Source organism: Artibeus jamaicensis, unplaced genomic scaffold, assembly GCF_021234435.1.
Source record: "Artibeus jamaicensis isolate MK-2021 breed Jamaican fruit bat unplaced genomic scaffold, CSHL_Jam_final contig_415, whole genome shotgun sequence".
Lineage (NCBI taxonomy): Eukaryota > Metazoa > Chordata > Mammalia > Chiroptera > Phyllostomidae > Artibeus > Artibeus jamaicensis.
Window position 1 is genome coordinate 38,892,737 of NW_026521823.1, and position 20,242 is coordinate 38,912,978.

At 44.3% G+C, this 20,242-nt stretch overlaps 1 protein-coding gene across 2 annotated transcripts in view; it reads left to right on the forward strand.

The window, feature by feature from the left end:
- Positions 1-20,242, forward strand: part of PDS5B (PDS5 cohesin associated factor B) — a 130,620-nt gene that overhangs the window by 93,319 nt on the left and 17,059 nt on the right. For both annotated transcript variants that reach the window (XM_037129375.2, XM_037129380.2), the window contains exons 22-28: positions 4,432-4,500; positions 5,897-6,033; positions 9,689-9,812; positions 15,158-15,362; positions 17,485-17,599; positions 19,115-19,247; positions 19,572-19,691. In XM_037129375.2, the coding sequence (XP_036985270.2) occupies positions 4,432-4,500; positions 5,897-6,033; positions 9,689-9,812; positions 15,158-15,362; positions 17,485-17,599; positions 19,115-19,247; positions 19,572-19,691 (903 nt within the window). The remainder of the gene's footprint in view (positions 1-4,431; positions 4,501-5,896; positions 6,034-9,688; positions 9,813-15,157; positions 15,363-17,484; positions 17,600-19,114; positions 19,248-19,571; positions 19,692-20,242) is intronic.

The following is a 20,242-nucleotide window of genomic DNA, read 5'->3' on the forward strand; positions in this document are numbered from 1 at the left end:
CTTTGTGGCCGAGTAGCGTTCCGTTGTGTGTATTTTTTCCACAGTTTGTTTATGTGTCCATTCGTTGTTGGGCATTTGGGTCGTTTCTGCCTTTTGAATTCACAGTTCACTATTGCAAATAGTGCTGCTGTGAGTTTTGTGTCTGTCTGTTTGCCTGTCTATTTTCAGTTCTGTGGGGTATTTTCCTAGGAGTAGATTTGCTCCTAGGAGCAAATTGTATGGTTGTATGGGAATTTAACTTTTGAGGAGCTGCCAAGCCATTTTTCCCAGTTTCTGCATCATTTTATCTTCCCACCAGCAACGTATGAAAATTCTGATTTCTTTCCATCCTTGCCAACTTGTCATTTTCTGTTAATCCGATTGTAGCCATCCTTGTGAATGGGAGGTGGTGTCTCGTGCTTTTGATGGTGTTCTCTAATGACTGATGAAGTTGGGCTTGTAATGTTCTTATTGCCTCTTTCTGTACCTTTTTTGAAGCAATGACTGTTCAGGTACCTTCTTTAATTTTTTTTGTCGAGTTGTGATAGATATATATACTAGATACAAGTCTCTTATCAGATCCATGGTTTACAAATATTTACTCTCATTCTGTAGGTTCTTTCCCTTTTTTAAAGTTCTTTAGTTTTTTAAATTGATATAATCGACATGTCATTATGCAAGTGTTAGGTGTACAACATAATGTTTCAGTGTTTGTGTGTATTGTGAAGTGATCAGCACCATGTGTCTAGTTAGTATCCATCACCACACGTAGGTATACATTTCTTTTTCTGTGGTGAGAACTTAGGAAATTACTCTGTTAGAAGTTTTCAAGTATACAGTGCACTATTACTAACTGTATTCACTATGCTGTGCATTATGTCCAGTGACTTACTTACATTGTAACTGGAAAGTTGTATCTTTCAACCCCGTCACCCACACCTCACCTCCTTCTCTTGGAACTGCCAGTCTGTTCTCTGTATCTGTGAGTTAGGCTTTTGTTGGTATTATTTGGGTTTTGTTTTGGTTTCTGGTTTTTAGATACGTTTAAAATGAAGAAAGAAAACACCTACCAGAGGTTTCTTCTGTTGGAGGAGGTTAAATGACGGTGACAGAGAGGCCGAGTCCAGTGAGAGCCTGGGGGTCCCATTTTCACTCACGGCTGACAATCGGAGGTTTGCAGAAACAGCTCAGGAACCAGAAATTAAATACCAGCTCAGCTGACCCTTTGGGAACAGGGCGGACATCCCAAACACATGCTGCTGAACGTTTATGGAAAGAGGGCTTCGAAAGCAGTTCAGTTGAGAAGTGCCCTCAAAGTCTAAAGTGGAAATAATGAAAGTGAAGTCACAACAGAAACATTCTGCTAAAACTTCTGAACTAAGTGTGTGAGAAAGATCCCAAAAGCTTCCATGGGGCAACCTACCAAAAAAAGTAGGAATCAGATTAACTTCAGATTTCTCAGCTACAAGTCTAGATTCCAAAAAACTGTTATAATTTTCTGCTGCCAAGTGACTTGAAACAGAAGATTCTAGTGATTCACGAATGAGGGGAAAGTACTTTCAGAAATCCAAGACCAAGTTTCCAAACTACATTGCTTCTTGAAAGAATTACTGCTCAAAAATACATTCCACTAAAATACATAATTTACCAAAAACAGTTCGGTCTGCATGAAAAATATGTATAGAAAATACATGTACAAATAGGAGGAGTGCATAGAGATAAAATATTAGAGGGTCAGAAAATAATGAAAATCGGCATGCTTCATACATTTGATTAAAAATAAAGAGTTTAGCAAGAAAGATGGTATAAGATCAAATCTATAAAATAGTTTCCCAACTTAGCCACAATCATAAAACCCACTTTTAACAACCAAAGTACCTACCAAGTTGTACAAGAGAAAACCTAAAACTTTCTTTACAGAGAAAATTAAACAGGTATGTGAAAGACACCTTGTGGATAAGCAGGCAGAGCAGCGGGAAGGAAGAGAGGCGGACGTGACCTGAGCAGTGGCCTCGCAGGAGACCGGGCACAGGAACTGGGCCGTCCTGCTGGGGCAGACGAGGGGAGGGGGCCTTGAGCCTCCGCCCACAAAGAAAACAGAGCAGTTCCAGATGGGTTCAGTTTTTGATGTGTGAAAAAAGCCTTAAAACTGTTAGAAGAACACATGGGAGACCATTTTTATGACATTAAAGTAGGAGCGGACTTCTTAAATAAGACACAAAAATATTAACTACAAAAGAATGATCAATTTAGCTACATTAAAATTAGTAGCTTTTGTTCAAAGGACACCGTAAAGGGAGGGAAAGACACACCAGAAATTAGATTTTACGTATTTCATTAAGATATTAAAATATGTAGCTGAAAAAAATAATGTGTATAAAGAATAACTCTGAAAAAAAGACAACATGGGAAAAAGGTGAAAGACATGAAAAGGGATTTTGGAAAGGAGATGACAAGAACGGTGGGGACTAGACATGTAAACCTCGTTAGTAACCAGGGAAGTGCAAAGGAAAGCTGTACGGGCACACTTTTATATTCATCAAGTGGGAAAAATTAAGAAATCGGTTAAGAATTGATGCTACACACTGCTGGTAGGAAAATAAGTTTTAACCATTTTGAAAAAGAATTTGACAAATTAAAAGTTAAATGCATGTTCACACTGACTTGTACTCATATGAATATAATGTAGGGAAATTCCTGTTAATATGTATCAGGATGCCTCTGTAATAACATTTATTGAGTTATTTTGCACAATGATAATACAGAGTAATAATGAATGAGCTACATTCATTAGTTCATTAGTCAGATTTAATACAAGGATTATTCTAAGAAACAAATGTGTAATGATAAAAGTGTCATCCAAGAGTATATATGGTATAAGACAACCTTCATAAACCTCAGGAACTAGCAAACTAATGCAGTGTAGAGAGAGAGATGTGGTAGGTGAGGCTCTGTCATAGGTGGGGAGTGATAAACCCAAAATTCAACGTGGGTTAGTAACCCAAGGCAGGAAAGGGGCAGGAAGGAAGCTTTGGCGAGTGACAGAACCAGGAGCTGATGGTTCCTGGGTGTCGGTTCTGTTGCTGTACAGCAAAGGATTCAAATGTTACGTATGTACGTACAGGGGTGGGCGAAAGTAGGTGTGCTCTTGTGAGTGTGTGAAAGCTTATTCTTGTGGTGTTTGTTGTGTGATTATTTGTATTACAGCTGTACTTTTGCCCACCCCTGTATGTTCCTTTGTACTTGGCGAACAGAACATAAAATGAGACACAAATCAATGGATTGGAAGAGGTGAAAGTGAGCCCTGTTTCCGACAAGAGCTGACCAGCCTGTCTTGAACCCGTGTTGCCACTGGGACAAATAGGAAGACTAGACACACTGGGTTTTAAAAGTCGGTGCGAGTGCAGCAGAGAGCCACTGGAGCAGTGAGCGTTGGCAGGGCGAAGGTGCCAAGGGGAGGGAAGCTGGCGTTGAGGTTGGCGCCCTTCCGAAAACACAGGGCGTTTGACTCCGAGCGTGAAGGAGGCACTGGTCGCTGTGACAGCGGAGAGGGGAAAATGGGACTCTGAGCCCTGTGAAGAGCAGAGCCTTGCCTTCTAGAGCTCGGCGCTGCCTGTCCTGCTGCCGGAGCGTCACCGTCACCGTCACCCAAGGGCTGCTTGGTCCCTGCTTTGGAGTCTGCCTCTGGAAATGGTCCACGTGAGCTGAGAGCTGCTGAGGCTGGGTTCAGCCTTTCTGTCACCCTGATTTAATTTCCTGGCTACACTGTAAACTCATATTCTGTTAGCTGCAGTTTATCATTTCAGGGTTGTTCTGTGATTGTGCTGATTAAAAAAAAAAACTCTGGGCAGGTGTGTTTCCTTTTTGCACTTGTATGGAGATAGGAGTCCTCCAGCTCTGTTGATGTTTTACTGTGTATCTGGAGTTTTTCAAGATTTCCCTGCGGTGTCCTGTTGGGCCCCTTTTGTTTTCTAGCCCTGTAGTTTTGTGTGTGTTTGTTGCCATTTTGGTGGGATTAGCTAGGAAAGTATTAATGCGTGTTTTTTGTTAACTTACCTTCAACTGCAAACCTGTTACCTTTCCCCTGCTTAAGGTTTGTGTGTACACCTTTCCCTTCATTTAAGAAGTACACTTTCTGGCTTCATTGACTTTTTTCCTTGACCCTGCCAGGCACCATAGAAAATTGAGTGAGTCTCAAAACATGTTATGGGAGTGTGTGTAGGAGGTTCAAATCGGTCCACCTCCGACCTAGGAAGACCCCTGGGTGAGGATAAGGACTGAACATTAGCGGCGGGGGACAAGCTTCCCCACCCTCTCGAGTGATAGGGATTGAGGAGGCTTTTCTTCTCGTTTGTAATAACCGTCACGTCAGAAGATACTGTTTCATTCATTCACTGAAAATTAAACGTACGCATTTATGTTCACATTTTAAAGGTCTTAATTTTTGTTTAGCTTCCAGGAAAGAAGACAACTAAGCTTTGGGTTCCAGATGAGGAAGTTTCTCCTGAGACAATGGTTAAAGTGAGTAATAGGCATAGATTTATTGATATCAGTATATTTGATGTATCCTTGATATAGGTGTTAGAATTTCTGTTCCTGTTATAGGGATGGCTGTTATGTCATTCACGCGTTTATATTTGTTCTGCAGCGTTGATCCAGGTACTGTGACAATATAAGACAGTGGTGAGAAGCCCCAGGGGCAGCCGCATGTAATCTGATCTGTGAAACAGACTTTCGAAAACCGCTCCCTGATGCTGCTTCTCAGACACCACCCTTTACGTGGCAGAAGGCAGTGCTGGTGTCCTTAGGTGCATTTTCCTGCTCAGTAAAGGGGATTGTGCAGGTTTGAGGACTATTTATCCCTTCCACAGGATTTGATAAAACCTAGTGTTTTGACTTTTTTCAAAAATTCAGCCTGGTTCTGTGACTAAGGAGTTCATCGTAAGTCACCAGTGTGGAGAGGGTTGGTTTGCTGAAACCATTGACAGTCTGTCATTTCAGACCTCACCTCCGTCCACTGCCCAGAGTGTGCCGGCAGGGAATGGATGGATGTGCACCGTGGTCTTCAAAGTTGTAATTGCTTACAGATAGTGGGGGTGGGGGGTTCACGTTATTAACTGCCTTCCGACGTTATTTTGGTTTTAGATTCCACTGTTTATGTAGATGGGGTTTGTGAAACCCTGTACAGCAGTCCTTCCTTTAACACTAAATGTTGCCTGACACTTCAGATTCTAGTGCGGACCTATTTCCTCAGCTCTGCTCAGAAGCAGCAGTTTTGTGTAGTCAGGCAGTTCTGGCTGGAAGGCAGGCCCCCTGCACAGAAGTCGATTCCAACTAAACGGCCCCAAAAGGGGATCTCCAGGGGACCTGACATAGGGGATCTGATTCCAACCAAACGGCCCCAGAGGGGCATCTCCAGGGGACCTGACACAGGGCCGCTGGCCAAGACCCACCAAGCCCTGTGCCTTAAGCTGTGAAAAGCTAAGCTAATAAATATGTGAAGAGAAGGTCATAGTAGTGCTCAGGTTCTTTGTTGTATAAAATGCAGTGTGACTGGGTGGTGTGTTGTGTCTCAGACACAAAGGGTTGAGTGCAGTTTGCAAGTTAACTCGCCTGCCAAGGGTAGTTAGCGTGATTTCACGGCAGGTGCTGAAGGGTAGAGTGCATGTCGGGGGAAATGTTTTGGAAAAGTAAGAAGAGCAGTCTTTCATTAAGTTATTCACCCCTGACCCGGGGGGTGAGGCATGGTCAATATAAAACATTCAGTTATCTTTCGACATACATAAAATAATAATTTTCCCTTTCCTCCTTTTTTAAAAGGCATCTGTTAAAAATGCCCTTTTCATTTTTTTAAGCTTGATACAGAATTTCTTTAAAAAGTAGCAATGTTTCATTTGTCAATTTGTCTGTTGAATAGATTCAGGCTATTAAAATGATGGTTCGGTGGCTGCTTGGGATGAAGAACAATCACAGTAAATCAGGAACCTCCACCCTGCGGCTGCTGACGACAATCCTGCACAGCGACGGGGACCTGACTGAGCAGGGCAGGATCAGGTGCGGCCATGCGTGCGGGCTGTTCCGGGGGGTTGGCCGGCGCGGCTCCTGTCCAGCAAATACGGGTCTCGCTTTGTAGGGACGCGTGCGTTTCTCCCAAAGCGCTCTGTGCGGTGGTTCCTTCATCCTGGGGGGCTGCTGCACGTTGTAGTTATTCTGAGCAGTGCCTGGCTGCTGCTTACTGTCTAATGCAAAGAAGGTGGTGTGCAAATAAGTAACTGATACTTTGTTTTCTTGTCAATTGATGTCTAAGGGATAAAGAACAGACTGCATAGGAAGCAACTTACTGAATCTGCTTCCAGAAGTATAAACACATACAAAAACTGTAAATGCACTTGATGTAAATCATTTAAAATATATCCGTTTTATTCGTTTTGAGTTGTTTAAAAGATGGAGTACAGCACAGAGGTTGGAAACGTAGCCCCCGGATCCCGGGTTCGAGTTTTACACCCTCCCTGACACAGGGGCCTATGCCAGTCCCTGTCCCTGCTCCGTCCCATGGTGTCCTTGCAGACAGTGACCGTAATGAAATAACAGTCACTCGTGTGTCTGAGGCACCTCGGCACCGCCTGGCACGTAGGCGTTGGAAGTGCCGACGATGGCAGTGGTCACTGTGTGGTCACTGTGTGGCAGCTCAGATTTAGACAGTCGTCTCCGGAAGACACAGGTGTCCCCGATGGACTCTCTGGTAATGAGCGCAGGAGGATAACCTCTCCCCTCCTGGTATGCCCAGCTTCCAGACTCCAGTGACAGAGGATGAACGCATGGCAGCTTTCCGCCTCCGTCGTCAGCCTTCCCAGGTGCTACTCGCGCTGCGCTTTTTGCGTAGACTGTTCGGAGCAGCACGTTGCCATCAGGCAAAGCAAATACAAATAAACCTGGCCAGGCGCTCCACACGCACAGCTCACTCATGCGGCCGCTTTCTGTCTAATGCGTTGTCCTCACCTCCCTCCTCTTACAATTTATATATGTCCATGTTCAGGATTTACCTAGTAATTAGGGAAATTTTCCTGAGAATTAATACATTTTTGTCTCTTAAATTTATCACGTTATTCATGTGCATATTTGGATCTGATCTCATCTGTTTGTATTCATGGTATTCCTTAACAAAATCAAATGTGTTCTCAAATTTTGCAGATGTATATGAATTACATTGGTTCTGCCATACCTGGTCTTCAAAACCTTAGCTGTAAAGTATTTAATTATAGTCAGTTACTGCTTTTTACACTAAATAAAACTGAAAGAGAAAAAGGCTTCCCTCCAGCAGGGTGGAGTGACTGACCTCAGAACAGCTCCCAGGCTGTTGCTGGAGGAGCTGAGAGGTGCCCCGGGACAGGGGACTTCAGAACCCTATTTGTCTTAGAAGTTCCTTTTTAAAAATAATTGTTTATGTTTCAGTTACAGTGGACATGCAATATTACATTAGTTTCGGGGTACAACTCAGTGCTCAGACCTTTGTATAACTTGTGAGGTTTTATTTTTCTGGGAGGACTGGCTGCGACCACCCACCCCCATGGAGGACCAGCTGCACAGGGGCCACCCTGCAGAGCAGGCCTGGCTTCAGCAGGGCTCTGGTGCCGCTGAGTCTGCCCCTTGGGTGTGTTGCTCCTGTCGGTGATTGTGTGGGTCTTTAGCTGGGTCGGACACTGTCCTCAGGGGTTGCTGACTCCAGGACTTGCAAGCCAAAGTCAGCCGCTGCTGCCCGTGCTCTGTCTGCCCCAGGCCAGGAGCTGGGGAGCGACCTGCAGATGGCTGCTTCTTGTGCTGGGCCTGCAGGTGCCCAGGAGAAGCCATGGTGCAGATCAAGACCAGTGGCATGGGGCCACTTACCAAGAATCACAGGGCCTACCAAGGCCAGATGCTGCTTGTCTGAGAGATTTTAGGAAAACAGGCAGCATGAGCTAAGACAGTCAGTTTGTACTGAAAAACCACTGGAAACGGCTTGGGTAGGCCTGCAAGTTGGGTGAGGCAGAGTCTTGGGGAATCACTGGGGCAAACAGCGTGAGCCACATTGAGGGAAACTGAGATAAGGCGCTGCCTACTGGCTGGGGGAGCAGGGGGGCTCAGCAAAGGAACACAGACCTCTGCTGGCACTTCTTTCTGGGAGAAGGCTGTCCCTCTAGCCCTTTCCCAGACACCAGATAATTAATTTCTTTTCCATATGTTCCCGGCACCTTCTAATCCGCTGCCCCAGTGCTGGAGCCCACAGTGAGTGAGTCTGAGTACGGCTGTGCTCTGGCCCTTTGAAAGGAATGTCTTGGACTCCAGAGTCCTTCATCTCACTCAGCCACCGGCCCCTGCTGGTTTTCACAGGCAGACATTACTGGGACTCCTCTTCCCAGCATTGAAATCCCGAGCTGGGGAGCCTGGTGTGGGGCTGGGACACCTCGGTCCTCGGGACTGTGGTGTGGGGGGGTGGCCATGCAGCTGGGCTCTCACTCCTGATTCTCAGCCACCACACGTTGGTGTGGGACCAGCCTGTTCCACATCTCCACCCTTCCTGTCTGTCTTGTGTGGCTCTTTATGTTCTTAGTCATAGGATAGCTGTTCAGCTGAACTTCAGGTGGTTCTTAATGGTGGTGGCTCTGTTGTCGAGTTGTAGTTTTGACCTGGTTGTGGGAGGAAGCTAGTACCTCCTCTCCCTACTCCGCCATCTTTACCAGGAGCCTTAGAACCTTACTAATGTTGTCTTGCATTCTGTCAGTATTTTTACGTTATCTTAGAGAAGTAAAAGAAGGGTCTTAAACCAACTGTATCATTAGATCTTGGAGGATTAAGTTAACAACTTTCCCCTCTCAGTTTAGTCCAAGATCTCTAATTCATCCAGCATATCCCTGTATTAGGAAGGGTTGTTTGGGTGTATTTACTAGTCAGGAATTTACTACTCTTTGAAATGTGTCCCATTTACCAGAAGCATTTTTTTCCTTAAACTTAAAAGGAGCCTCTTGGTAATGTTTGAAAAGTTGGAGTCTATTCAAAAATAGTAATGTTTTATCCACTGCCCTTGCTTTCATTTTACTTCTCTTGTACAACAACACAGTAGTTGTAGTTGACTGATGAGCATGTTAGGACATTTTTATGCCTAATTGTAAGTAAACACATATCCAAAATCATCCATAATGGAACACTGAAGACCTAACAACTAAACACACAAATACATTTTTTTCTAGGCTTGGCTACAACCTGGTTTTCTGGAATGAGAGAATTAAATGACTTTAGCCTAGACCAACAGTTTTCAACATTTTTCATCTCATGGCACACATAAACTGATTACTCAAATTCTGAGGCACACCAAAAAAAACCACATTTTTTGCCAGTGTGACCAAAAAAGTAGGCATAATTTTGATTCCTCCCCACTGGACATCTGTCGTTGCGTTGGCTGCTGTCATTTTTTATTTGACAGTCTAAGGGGGAAGAGGTCCATGCCCCTGGCTAAATAGTCAGGGGCTGCACGCTTGAAGGTTGCTGGCATAGACCAAGTTCAAGAGAACTAGTCTGAAGTATTGGATACCGTCTTAAATATCGTGCAGTGTTCAGTGTCACCAAACGGGTTACGATTTTCTTTTGGCTAGAAGTTTGGTAAAATTCGATCTACAAAGGACTGTTTTTGTACACACAGAAGTCTGACTGACATTCTTTCTTGCGTGTGTTGCAGTAAACCGGACATGTCCCGCCTGAGACTGGCTGCGGGGAGCGCCATTGTGAAGCTGGCCCAGGAGCCCTGCTACCACGAGATCATCACCCTGGAGCAGTATCAGCTCTGTGCACTGGCCATCAATGTAAGGAAGCTGGCTGTCGGGCGTGTGCATGGCTGCAGGTGGCTTTGACCTGAAAGTTCACTGTGCTGATAAAAATCTTGAGTGTTTGTGTCTCCTTTTGAAAAATTAATGCATGAGAAACATTTCAAGTTCTTAAACTATCATTAGAGTTTTAGGTTGCTAACATAGTACAGTTGATTCTTGTCATTTGCGGTAGTTCCAAAAAGTCATTCCAGGCACTGAATTAAGAATCACGAGCCATTGCTTGTGGGGGAGATACGGGGGTGGTCCTGCGAGTCTGCAGTCACACCTGTTACCAGTCAGTCAGTGCCGGCCCGGGTTTGCGTGTTTCTGTTGGAAACAGAACAGTTGTGCATTCACACCGAACTGGCGGCCTGCAGTGCTGTCGCTCGGGCCTGAAGGAAGCCCGGTGGACACACGCGTGTTTCCTCGAGGCGCAACCCAGCCTCCTTGCCGTAGGGAAGAGGAAACAGAATTTCATCACTGTGCTTGGAAGCCGATTTAAACAACAGAGTCACCAAAAAAGTACAGAAATAAAAATGTGGCACTAAATAGACCACCGCAGGACACGTGTTTATGGGAGCCAGCACCGGGAGGTGGAGCTGGGCCATGTTCAGCTACCACCAGAGGCGTGTGGGTAGCTCGCCTTTTTGCTGCTCAGCGCGTTAACTGGGAAAAGCATGGCAAGGTTGGTTTGGTTACAAATACATTTAGTGGATGGGTGAATTCACAAATGTGGAATGTGTGAATAATGAGGCTCGACTGTACTTAGTTTTTAAAAGGAAGAAAAAATACAGAAATTTGCAGTTTTATAAGGACATGGTCAAGGTTAATTTCAGGTCATAAGCATTCTGTATTAGTTAAAATTTCAAATTATTAAGAGTGATGTTAATGGATTTATGAGATGGGGTTCCAAAAAAAAGGAATTATGTTCTGGAGGGCAGGCCCCTTGTGGCACAGACTTTTCCCACTTGTTCAGTGTCCTAGGACCCCATGTGTATCAGTGGGCCAGCTGGTGCTCTGAGAGGCTGCGTTCTGGTTCAGTGACTGTTTTTGAGGACTTTCAGTGTATTTGCCCATTTCACGATGGGTGATTAACAGCACAGCTGCCCCCAGGGCGCTCAGTGTTCAGCAGTTTTGGCCAAAAAACAGCACAACCCCCATGCCCCACCCTCCCTATTCACCAGAGATCTTGCCCCCAGCAACCCGTTTTGTTTCCCCAAATGAAAAAAGTTCTCAAAGGGAAATGTTTTCCTTGTGGAAGAGGTGAAACAAAAAATGGCAGAGGCACTAAAGAGGCATCCAGATTGATTGGTTTAAAACTGTTCTGAGCAGTGGGAAAAACATCTGGGTAGGGGCGCTGCTTCAGATGGAGAGCACTTGGAAGGTGACTGAAGTTTCAGTGTTAGAATTAAAACACAATTCTTTATAAATAAATTCCAGGGTTTTTGGGGGTTCCCCCCCATGCATTCTTATGGATTCCATATTACAGTAACATAATATTTGAATGGTAATATACCACTAGAGAAGTTTTTGGCACCATTTGAGAAAGTTAAAGGAAAAGGACCTCCGTAACAGTAGGAATGATGTTCCAAGTTTTTCATCCATAATTTAGTTATTTTACACTTAGTTTTGCTGTTCCTTTTCAAACAGTCTTATCTATAAGAGTTTGGCATTTACTTCAGGAATTATTGTAATTATTTTTCACTTCCCCTTTTTCTATTGCTTATTTTTAAATCACAGCTTATGTTTTTAATTATCATTTCATCAGTCTCCGGTACTTCAGTCTGTAAGTTATTGCAGATCCTTTATAATTTGTTTTAGGTTTGGTGTCATTACTCAGATGTTAGACTAAACCAATGAGATTTTGAGAATCCCATAATTTTCTAATTTCGTCTTCCCAGTTTAATTTTAGAGATCATCTTGTTTTTCAAGAAAGTGAAAATTCTTTAGAAATATATGTTAAATTTCTTAGGAGGAAACAGATTTCTATAACTTTTTTAATTGGTAGTACTTGCAATTTGTTGATTTGTCAGGTTCTTGGTCTTATATTTCAGTATTGGAGTAGAAACAAATTTAAAAACCAAGAAATGATGGGAACGGGTTAAAAGAGAGACTATTCTGAGGATAATAAGTATGTGCACACCAGGTTAGCTGTCCACCGTGTGAGGAAGTCTTTCGTGCACATTAGCCTCCAGAGACCTTCTTCCCTAGCACAGTCTTTGACACACAGCACTGTGCCTCAGTCACAGGTTCCTGAGGTGGAAGTTCAGACTGCCCAAGTTACAAGTTTGCTCTGGAATTCTGTTGACTGTGGAGCATGTGTTAATGGTTAGATTTAATTATTAGTATATTGTAACAATTTACACACATTATGAGGTTACCTTACCTTCTAAACTAAACTTTTCCCTAACCCTCTGAACCACATGCCTCTCTTCCTTTTTAACTTCCAGACCTCGGAGAAAGAGGAATCTGCATCCTTGTGTCCCTTACCCGTTTATCACTACTCAGCTGCCTTCGGTGTTTTCCGGACTCTGCATTAGTCCCCAAATCCAGTGACATCAGTCGTCATTGTACGTCCTTCCTGCACCGTGTCACATAGCTTGCTCTCTTCATTCTTGAAGTTCCCTTTGGCTTCCACCTCCTGGTTCTCGTTGGACTGTATTTCCTTACGAACGACTCGGAACCTACTTTTGCCACCCCCGGTACATTCTCTTTGGGCCGTCTCATTTTCTAGGTCCATGATTCCTGTACTGCCACTTCCATGGCTAAACAGAATTTTCAAACTTCCATGTTCTGTGAATGTAAGACTGAGTTCATACTTTACTCAAGCCTATTCTTTTCCGACATGCAGAGTCTCGACAAACCTTAAATAAATCCGAATGGCTTTTCTTAGATCTGTAAGCATGATTCGTATTTGACTACTCACTTTTCTTTGTATCTCATAGTAAAAGTACAGGTAATTCTGTCCTGATCTCTATTGCGTCTTATTTATTCATACTTCTTAACCATTCTCATCGCTATAACCATCATTAGCTCTCACCTACATTATTGTGAGGCTCTCTATTACTGGTTAAATTCTCTGTCACAGTTTTTGATCACAATATTCCTCATTCACAAATATTTAGGGCCTTATATTCATAAAGAAAAAACTGCATATATTATACAAGCTGCCATTCAAGTTCTCATATTTGAACTCAAATATGCATTTAAAAATCTTGTTTAGCATACATTACCCTTCACCTACCCTCATTTCAGTGAGGTAGAGCATCTCTTTTTAATGTACCTATAATTTGCTGTCTCTGATTTTCTTTTCCCCTTTATTTCTACACATCCACATCACCTTGTCCTGCTCATCAAGAGTCAGACAGTCTCCTCCAGGAAGCCCTTCCTCACACTCACGGCTGCATTCCTGACCCTGGCAGTGTGACCTGCTGTCCTGGTCCTACCTGTCCGTTGCCATAGGCACCTGTGGTTTATTGCTCTTGCTTGCCTTGAACTTGCTTCGAGCTCCTTGGAGGCAGTACTTTATTTTGTTAACTTCTAGAGACTTCCTCCTAGCTCTCATATAGACCCTTGTTATGTAAGTCTGGAGGGGAAGGAGTCAATAATAAGAATCTTAACGTTTAATAATTACTAAGTTACTTTAGAATTTAGATGCTGTTTGTGAAAAATCTGCACTGCTGCTCTGTGCTGCGTGCCGTTGTAGGCGCTGTAAGTACAGACACGAGTCAGTCGCAGCTGCAGCCTCCAGACTAGGAACACGGGGAGTGCACTGTGTTCCCAGCACGGTGCAATGCATGGAGCAGTCGAACTGCTTACGAGGTGCTGGAGGGAGGTGTCGAGAGCAGTGTGCACTAGAAAAGGCCACTGAAAGCAAATGTACTCAACGTGCAGACTGCTTAAGGTTAAGACTTCATTCATAGCCTGTAGTGAATAAAAGGTTTGTATAGAACTTTCTGTTGGGGGAAATATATTTTGTGGTATTACACTATTTTTTAAAAATTTGAGTCAATTATTGGTTATAACCATAACTGTGAAGTATCAAGTAGTTGCTTTTTTGAGTGTTTTTGGTGAATTAAAGTTGTGTCATAGTATCCTTCACATTTAATTTATATGACAGTGAAGAGGATCTTTTCAAAAACCAGACATTGGAAGACCCCCTCAGTTCCCAGGAGCATGTCTTTAAATCTTCGTCCGGGTGGTTGAGTGTCTGCTGGTGTCCCTTCCGTGTTGTTATGTGCGTCAGAGTCCTCGGTGGTGGTGTCCGTTTCCTTGCAGGGGATTGACAGCTCTGCTCTAAGGTGGCTTCAGTGACTCTTTAGAGTCCCACTACGTTCGCCACGGGATCCCAAACCGACTTTGCCCTTCATTTGTGTTGGGTGGTTGGATTCCGAATGATCAGTGAGAGAGTGACTGAACCGCGGTCTTTCTGGGAGACGATGCATCGAAGTCGGGGGAGGGGTGTTTGGAGATTTTTGTAATTAGTGGTCTGTTCATTTGTGAATATATTTTGGTATGCTGATTTATACAAGTTGTAATTTGGTATTTTCATAATATGCATTTGATGGTGAAGGGTCCTTCCCCCTACAGGAGTGATACTGAGGAAGGAGTGCGTTCACTTTAACTTCGTTTCGTTGAGTGTGAGGGTACATGACAGTGTTTACGTGACAGCTAGACCACTTTTTTTAAAGTAGGTGTTAGCGTGAGAAACTAAAGGTTAAATGAAAGAAGATGCACAAGATAAAGATTTGAAGATAAGGGCAGAATGTTATGGCCTGTACCATGACAAAAGGAACTTTCTAGAAGAAGGGGTGTAGGTAAAGCTGCAAAACTAGGAAATACTCCATACCCTGTGTCGTTGGGTGGAAGGTAAGTTACAATTATAAAGGTCTCTGTGGGTCCCAGCAAGGACTCAAAAGTCATGTCAAGCTTTTTCCCTGACTAGAAAAAGTCGTCATAGTCTGGGTGTGGGATACTGTGCTCGGAGTCCACAAGGAACGGGCAGCGGGAGGTCAGGCCTGCGCAACGCCCCCCTCAGTGCTGTGTCCGGACTGCCACGCTGGGGGGGGGGGGGGGCGGACGAGGGGAGCGGTCCAGCGGTTCATTTCTAGAACAGCAGGAATCAGTGGTTCTGAAACTGAGTAGTCACTCTTGCATTGAGTGCGTTTTTCTGTTTTAAAGTGCATTCAGTGTTTTCTGGCCCTTGCTCCTGGCAGTTACCAATGGCGGGGCCACGCCGCGGCGGTGCGTGCGGCTGAAGTTGCGGCTCCGTGCCGCCACGCGGGGCCGCCACGTGGGGCCGCCACGTGGGTGGGTAACGTGCAGAACGCCCGTCTCCACAGGATGAATGCTACCAGGTCCGGCAGGTGTTCGCACAGAAACTCCACAAAGGCCTTTCCCGTTTGCGACTCCCGCTGGAGTACATGGCCATCTGTGCTCTTTGCGCGAAAGACCCCGTGAAGGAGCGGCGCGCGCACGCGCGGCAGTGCCTGGTGAAGAACATCAACGTGCGCCGCGAGTACCTGAAGCAGCACGCCGCCGTCAGCGGTGAGCGGGGCCCGGGGGCGGGGCTGGAGGCGCTGGTAAATGCGCCGGACCTTTCCGACAGTAGCTTCACCTTCCAGTGGTTCGTTTTTTAAGTGGAGATGCGTGGGTGTCTGAGTATCGGCCCGTCATATCTCCTATATCTCCTCGAGTGACAGATGAAAGGCCAAGGGAATAAACAGTGACTTGGGGGGGGGGGAGCGCCTCTCCTAGGACAGCAGAGCGCGTGCACCTGCGCGACATTCCCGGACGGCAGGGCCTCCCCTGCAGCTGGTCGCCCGTGCGCTGCACGTGTGCCGTCTCCGTCTGCGCGCTTCCTCCGACGGCGCCCCTGCATCCTGTGCCTCTCCAACTGCCAACTTGTTCTCGGGGTTAGATCTGCCCAGTTATCCAGGCTGGAAAGCACACACTCCTCACACCTTTTCTCCCCGCCCCTCGCTCACCAGACCCTCCGACGCCAATCCCCAGCGGTCCCGCACTGCTGTCTTTTCCTGGGATTAGCGTGACACTCCTAACTACCTCCCTGTAAACGTCCCCTCTAGCCCGCCTGCAGCTGGGCCACCCCACCGTCAGGATGACCTCTGTGGGACAGACTGGATCCTACCCTGCCTCGCTGGAAATCTGGGTCGATTGTTTTTGCTCACAGAATCAAGAAGAAACTCATTAACTGGCCCTGTAGAGTTTGCACTCAGCCTGAGTTCCAAGCTTTTTCTCTAGCTACTCTGTACTGTGACTCCTGTGCTCCTTGTACTCTGGATGTGTGAAATTTGCACAGCCATCTTTTTTCTCTGTTGTCAATACTGTGGGGAAGCTGCTTCCAGTCCAGCGGACAAGTGAAACCAAGGAGCATGGTGGGCCCTTTCCGAACCCTTCACACTGTGGATTTGGTGTCACTACATGTCACTGGGGTCCTCTCCCTCCCTCACCCTGGGGGAAGTGAGTGCTCTGCAGTCAGGTCCCACCTCTGGTGTGTGTGGGCACGGTACTTGAGCAATATGAGCCTTGATTTTCTTATTTGAAAAATTGGTGTAATTATACTAATTTCTTATGGTAATTACAAGTATTAAAATGTTTCGTATATAAAGCACTTGACGTAAGGCATGGTCCAAAGGGGCAGTCAGTAGTTACTAGCTATTTTTGGTGTAGGCTTTTTGCCACATTGAAGGATAGCTCTGTCTCTGTGCTTAGATTCTAGGGCTTTCTCTAGTCTCATTCATCTTTATATTTAAAATAGTAAGCCTGAAAAATTGTAAGTTCTCAATGAATGTTTGGTAAGAGTTTAATTCGACTTTCACCGAATTTTGAACCTTGATACTTTTTCTCCTCTACCAACTTTAACGTGAAGGATATTACACACAAACTATTCTCTTTGAATTCAGGAACAGAAGCAGAGCTTGGTGCCTGATTGGCACGTGCTATTCTCCAGGGTGAACGTCTGGCTTAAAGGAATTGTACAGAGTTTAAGTCCTAGTCTTTCTGAACAACCTTTATTAAACTAGTTATTGTTATAGTTCTGACCTTTAATGGCATAGTTGATCTCAGTTAAAATGCAGAAGTGTTTTAAAGAAAATGTTTCTTTGTTACTTAAAATGTCTTAGAAAGTTTTTATGTTTGTGTTTTATATCTGTTCTTCTGTTACAGATACTGTGGAACACTTGTACTTCATTTTGATACTATATGTAGTATCAGAACCCTGTGCTTTCTACTTTGTGTCATACTGATGCTCAAAGATTCACTACTTTTTCATTTTCTCAGCCACTCACAAAGGAGTATTGAACATATGGTTGCTCATGCTAACAAGAAAAATAGGTCCTATGTTTCCTAGTCTCATAGTTTGTGCGGGTTACTTTTTCCCATATGCATTTGAAAACTGAAATAATAGTCTTTGTAACCAGAGCACATGCACGATGCATTTAATAGCACTTTGATGTTGGGTTTGATGGATGAACCAATAAACTGGTTAATTTATGATGTACTTTAGCACTGCGTATTTCAGTATATTTTTCTTCTAGTTGTAATGCGGAACTGTTGGGATGTAGGAAACACAGACTCAGAGAGAAAGAAAAAGTAAGATTCAGTTTTCTAACTTGGATGTTTTTGTTTTGTTTCTTTTTTTCTTTTTCAGAAAAATTATTGTCTCTTCTACCAGAGTATGTTGTTCCATATACAATTCACCTTTTGGCACATGACCCAGATTATGTCAAAGTACAGGATATTGAACAACTTAAAGATGTTAAAGAGTAAGACTGTTTCCATCTCACTTTCATATTTTCCAAAGTTTTTGTTTTCTTTCCTGCTGATCATGGAACCTCAATTATGATTCGTTTATTAGATGTATTTTATTTTTTAGAAATTTAAGTTTTTTTCCTTTATTTGTTCTTTTATTTTCTTCTTTCATACTATTTCTTCATGTTTCATTTCTTACATAATTTTTTAAAATTTAATTTTGTGTAACTACTGTGCATTGCTCTGCTTCCCTACCATTTCTTTTTTATTGAAATGGTTTATTAAAAGTTTCCATTACAGTTCTTGTCTTTTCCTACTTCTAAAACACGGTAGATTTTCACATGGGGTATAGTCATACTCTTCCTTTCTCACACGGAACGCACCATTTTTTTTGCAGAAGCGCTTCCTCCAGGAGGAAGAGAAAGTGGTCTGATTGGCTAGCCTGACAGGCAGGGCTAGCCACTCACCGGGCCGGGGTTGGGGGGGGGGCGGTTCCGCAGCATCAGGGTGATGGCCACTGTGATTTCATCAAGGGCTGTGAGCCCGGGCAGGAAGCAGCAGGTCACAGTGGTCTTTCGAGAATCTATGTGGGACCAGAGTCCGGGTGGATTGCAATGGAACTTGGCAAGGGCAAGGCTGTTACCCTCTTTTTGCCAGTTTCTGGTTTTTTTTTAAATAAGCAATTCAGTTCTCCCCAAATGAGTCCTATGTAGAGTAATTATAGCTAATGAAAACTTCTAGCAATTCCTCTTTGTCAGAGAACATTGGCTTATGAAATAGATGAAATACAATTTTGGAATTTACTGTGTATTTTTGGCTATATCTCTAACTTGCCCCAGTCTACGAGAAAACCATGCCAAAAGAATGTATTCTGTACCTGAGGTCCTGGAGGGTTTTCCCCTTTATAACGCTCGCTGTCTTGCTTTGTCTGTCTCTCTCCTCTCTCCCCTCCTCAGTGCTGTGACTCTGTCCTGCTCTGTCCAGGCCACATGCAGAGACAAAGCACCTTTTTCCTTAAATAGAAGTTTTTGTAATTAACTTTAAAACTGAGCTAACTTTAAAAAGGAAGCTTTTTGAATTTTTTTCTCTTTAAGCAAAGACAGTGTGTGTGCTTGTGAGCCGTGACTTTTTTCTCTGTACATTAGAAGATTACTGAGCAAGGCAGCTGTGCTTTCCTGAAGATGTCTGTCGGGATGACAGCCAGTCTCGAGTGCCTCCGGTGTCCCACAGACCAGCTGCCCCCCAGGCAGCCCTTCCCTCCCGTCAGAGCTGACCCTGCTTCGCTCTTCTCCAGGGTGCTCTTCCCACCTGCCTCCCTGGGGAGGTCGGGTCAGTGGGGCTTGGGGAGGAGTCCTTGTGGATTCACCTTGTTCTGCTGATACAGTGTGGTGTGGATGTGTGGCGTCTTTCTTCTCTTGATTGTAATTGTTTTTAATTTTTTCCGCTCATGGTGTTCATTATATTTTTATTCAGAGTTATTGTATTTGCATCTAACAACCAATTCTGTTCTGTTTGTCTTGTTTTTTTAGATGTCTTTGGTTTGTTCTAGAAATATTAATGGCTAAAAATGAAAATAACAGTCACGCATTTATCAGAAAGATGGTAGAAAATATTAAACAAACAAAAGATGCCCAAGGACCAGATGACGCAAAAATGAATGAAGTATGTAATTATTTGTAAATAATTATGATTTTGTGTCTATGTAAGCATCAGAGTGTAGGATATGGGACTTGTGTAGTATTTGTAGAAATCAGTCTTTTCTATTAGTAAATAATCAGTATTTCGGTAATAGTAATGAGACTTGCAAATATAGTTACTAATATAAAATCAGGAGTAACACTGTTTCTAGTAAACTAACGAAAGCAAGTCTGTGTTTTGAATGTGCCATGTTGTATTGGAAACTGCGCACTGAATACATGTTGTTGAGCTGCTTCCAATTCAGACTTTAGGATGTCAGCTCAGACCCACTTTTTCCTGCCGTGGCAGAAACTATACACTGTCTGTGATGTCGCCATGAACATCATCATGTCCAAGAGTACCACATACAGCTTGGAGTCCCCCAAGGACCCCGTGTTGCCAGCCCGCTTTTTCACCCAGCCGGACAAGGTAGTTGTTGCAGAATCTGTTTGTGTAGAATGAACCAGTGTCTTCTCAGCACGAGGTGGTGGGGAGATCCAGAGGGGTCGGTGTCAAGAGCTGGCCTCCTGATGCTACAGAAAGGTCACTGTGAGTCTTTCTAATGGGCTTCAAGACCAGAATACGTGCCGCAGCAGAGGTCATTGAGAAGGTTCAGAGATTTGTTAGTTGGATCTAGAGTTTGCATTCAAGCTTGTTTGCCAGTCTAAGGACACAGGCAGAAAGGCCATCAAAGCATGTGCAAAGCATGTGGATCTGTGAGGCAGTGGCTGTTGATCCGCAGTGGGAAGGAGAAGGCGGGCAGAGATCTGGTCTGAAGTGCCAGCCCCTTGACTGAGATCTCACACTCGCCGTGGGGCAGTGAGTGGGAAACAGACACTGCCCTGGCTGAGACTCGGGCTGCTGCAAGCCTGTGCCCACCGTCCTAAAACTCAAGGGGTGTGGACAAGGAGGGAGGTGTGTCCTGGGGTAGTGGAGCACAGAAACCACCACTACCTTCTTTTTTCCTGAGCAAGTGCCAG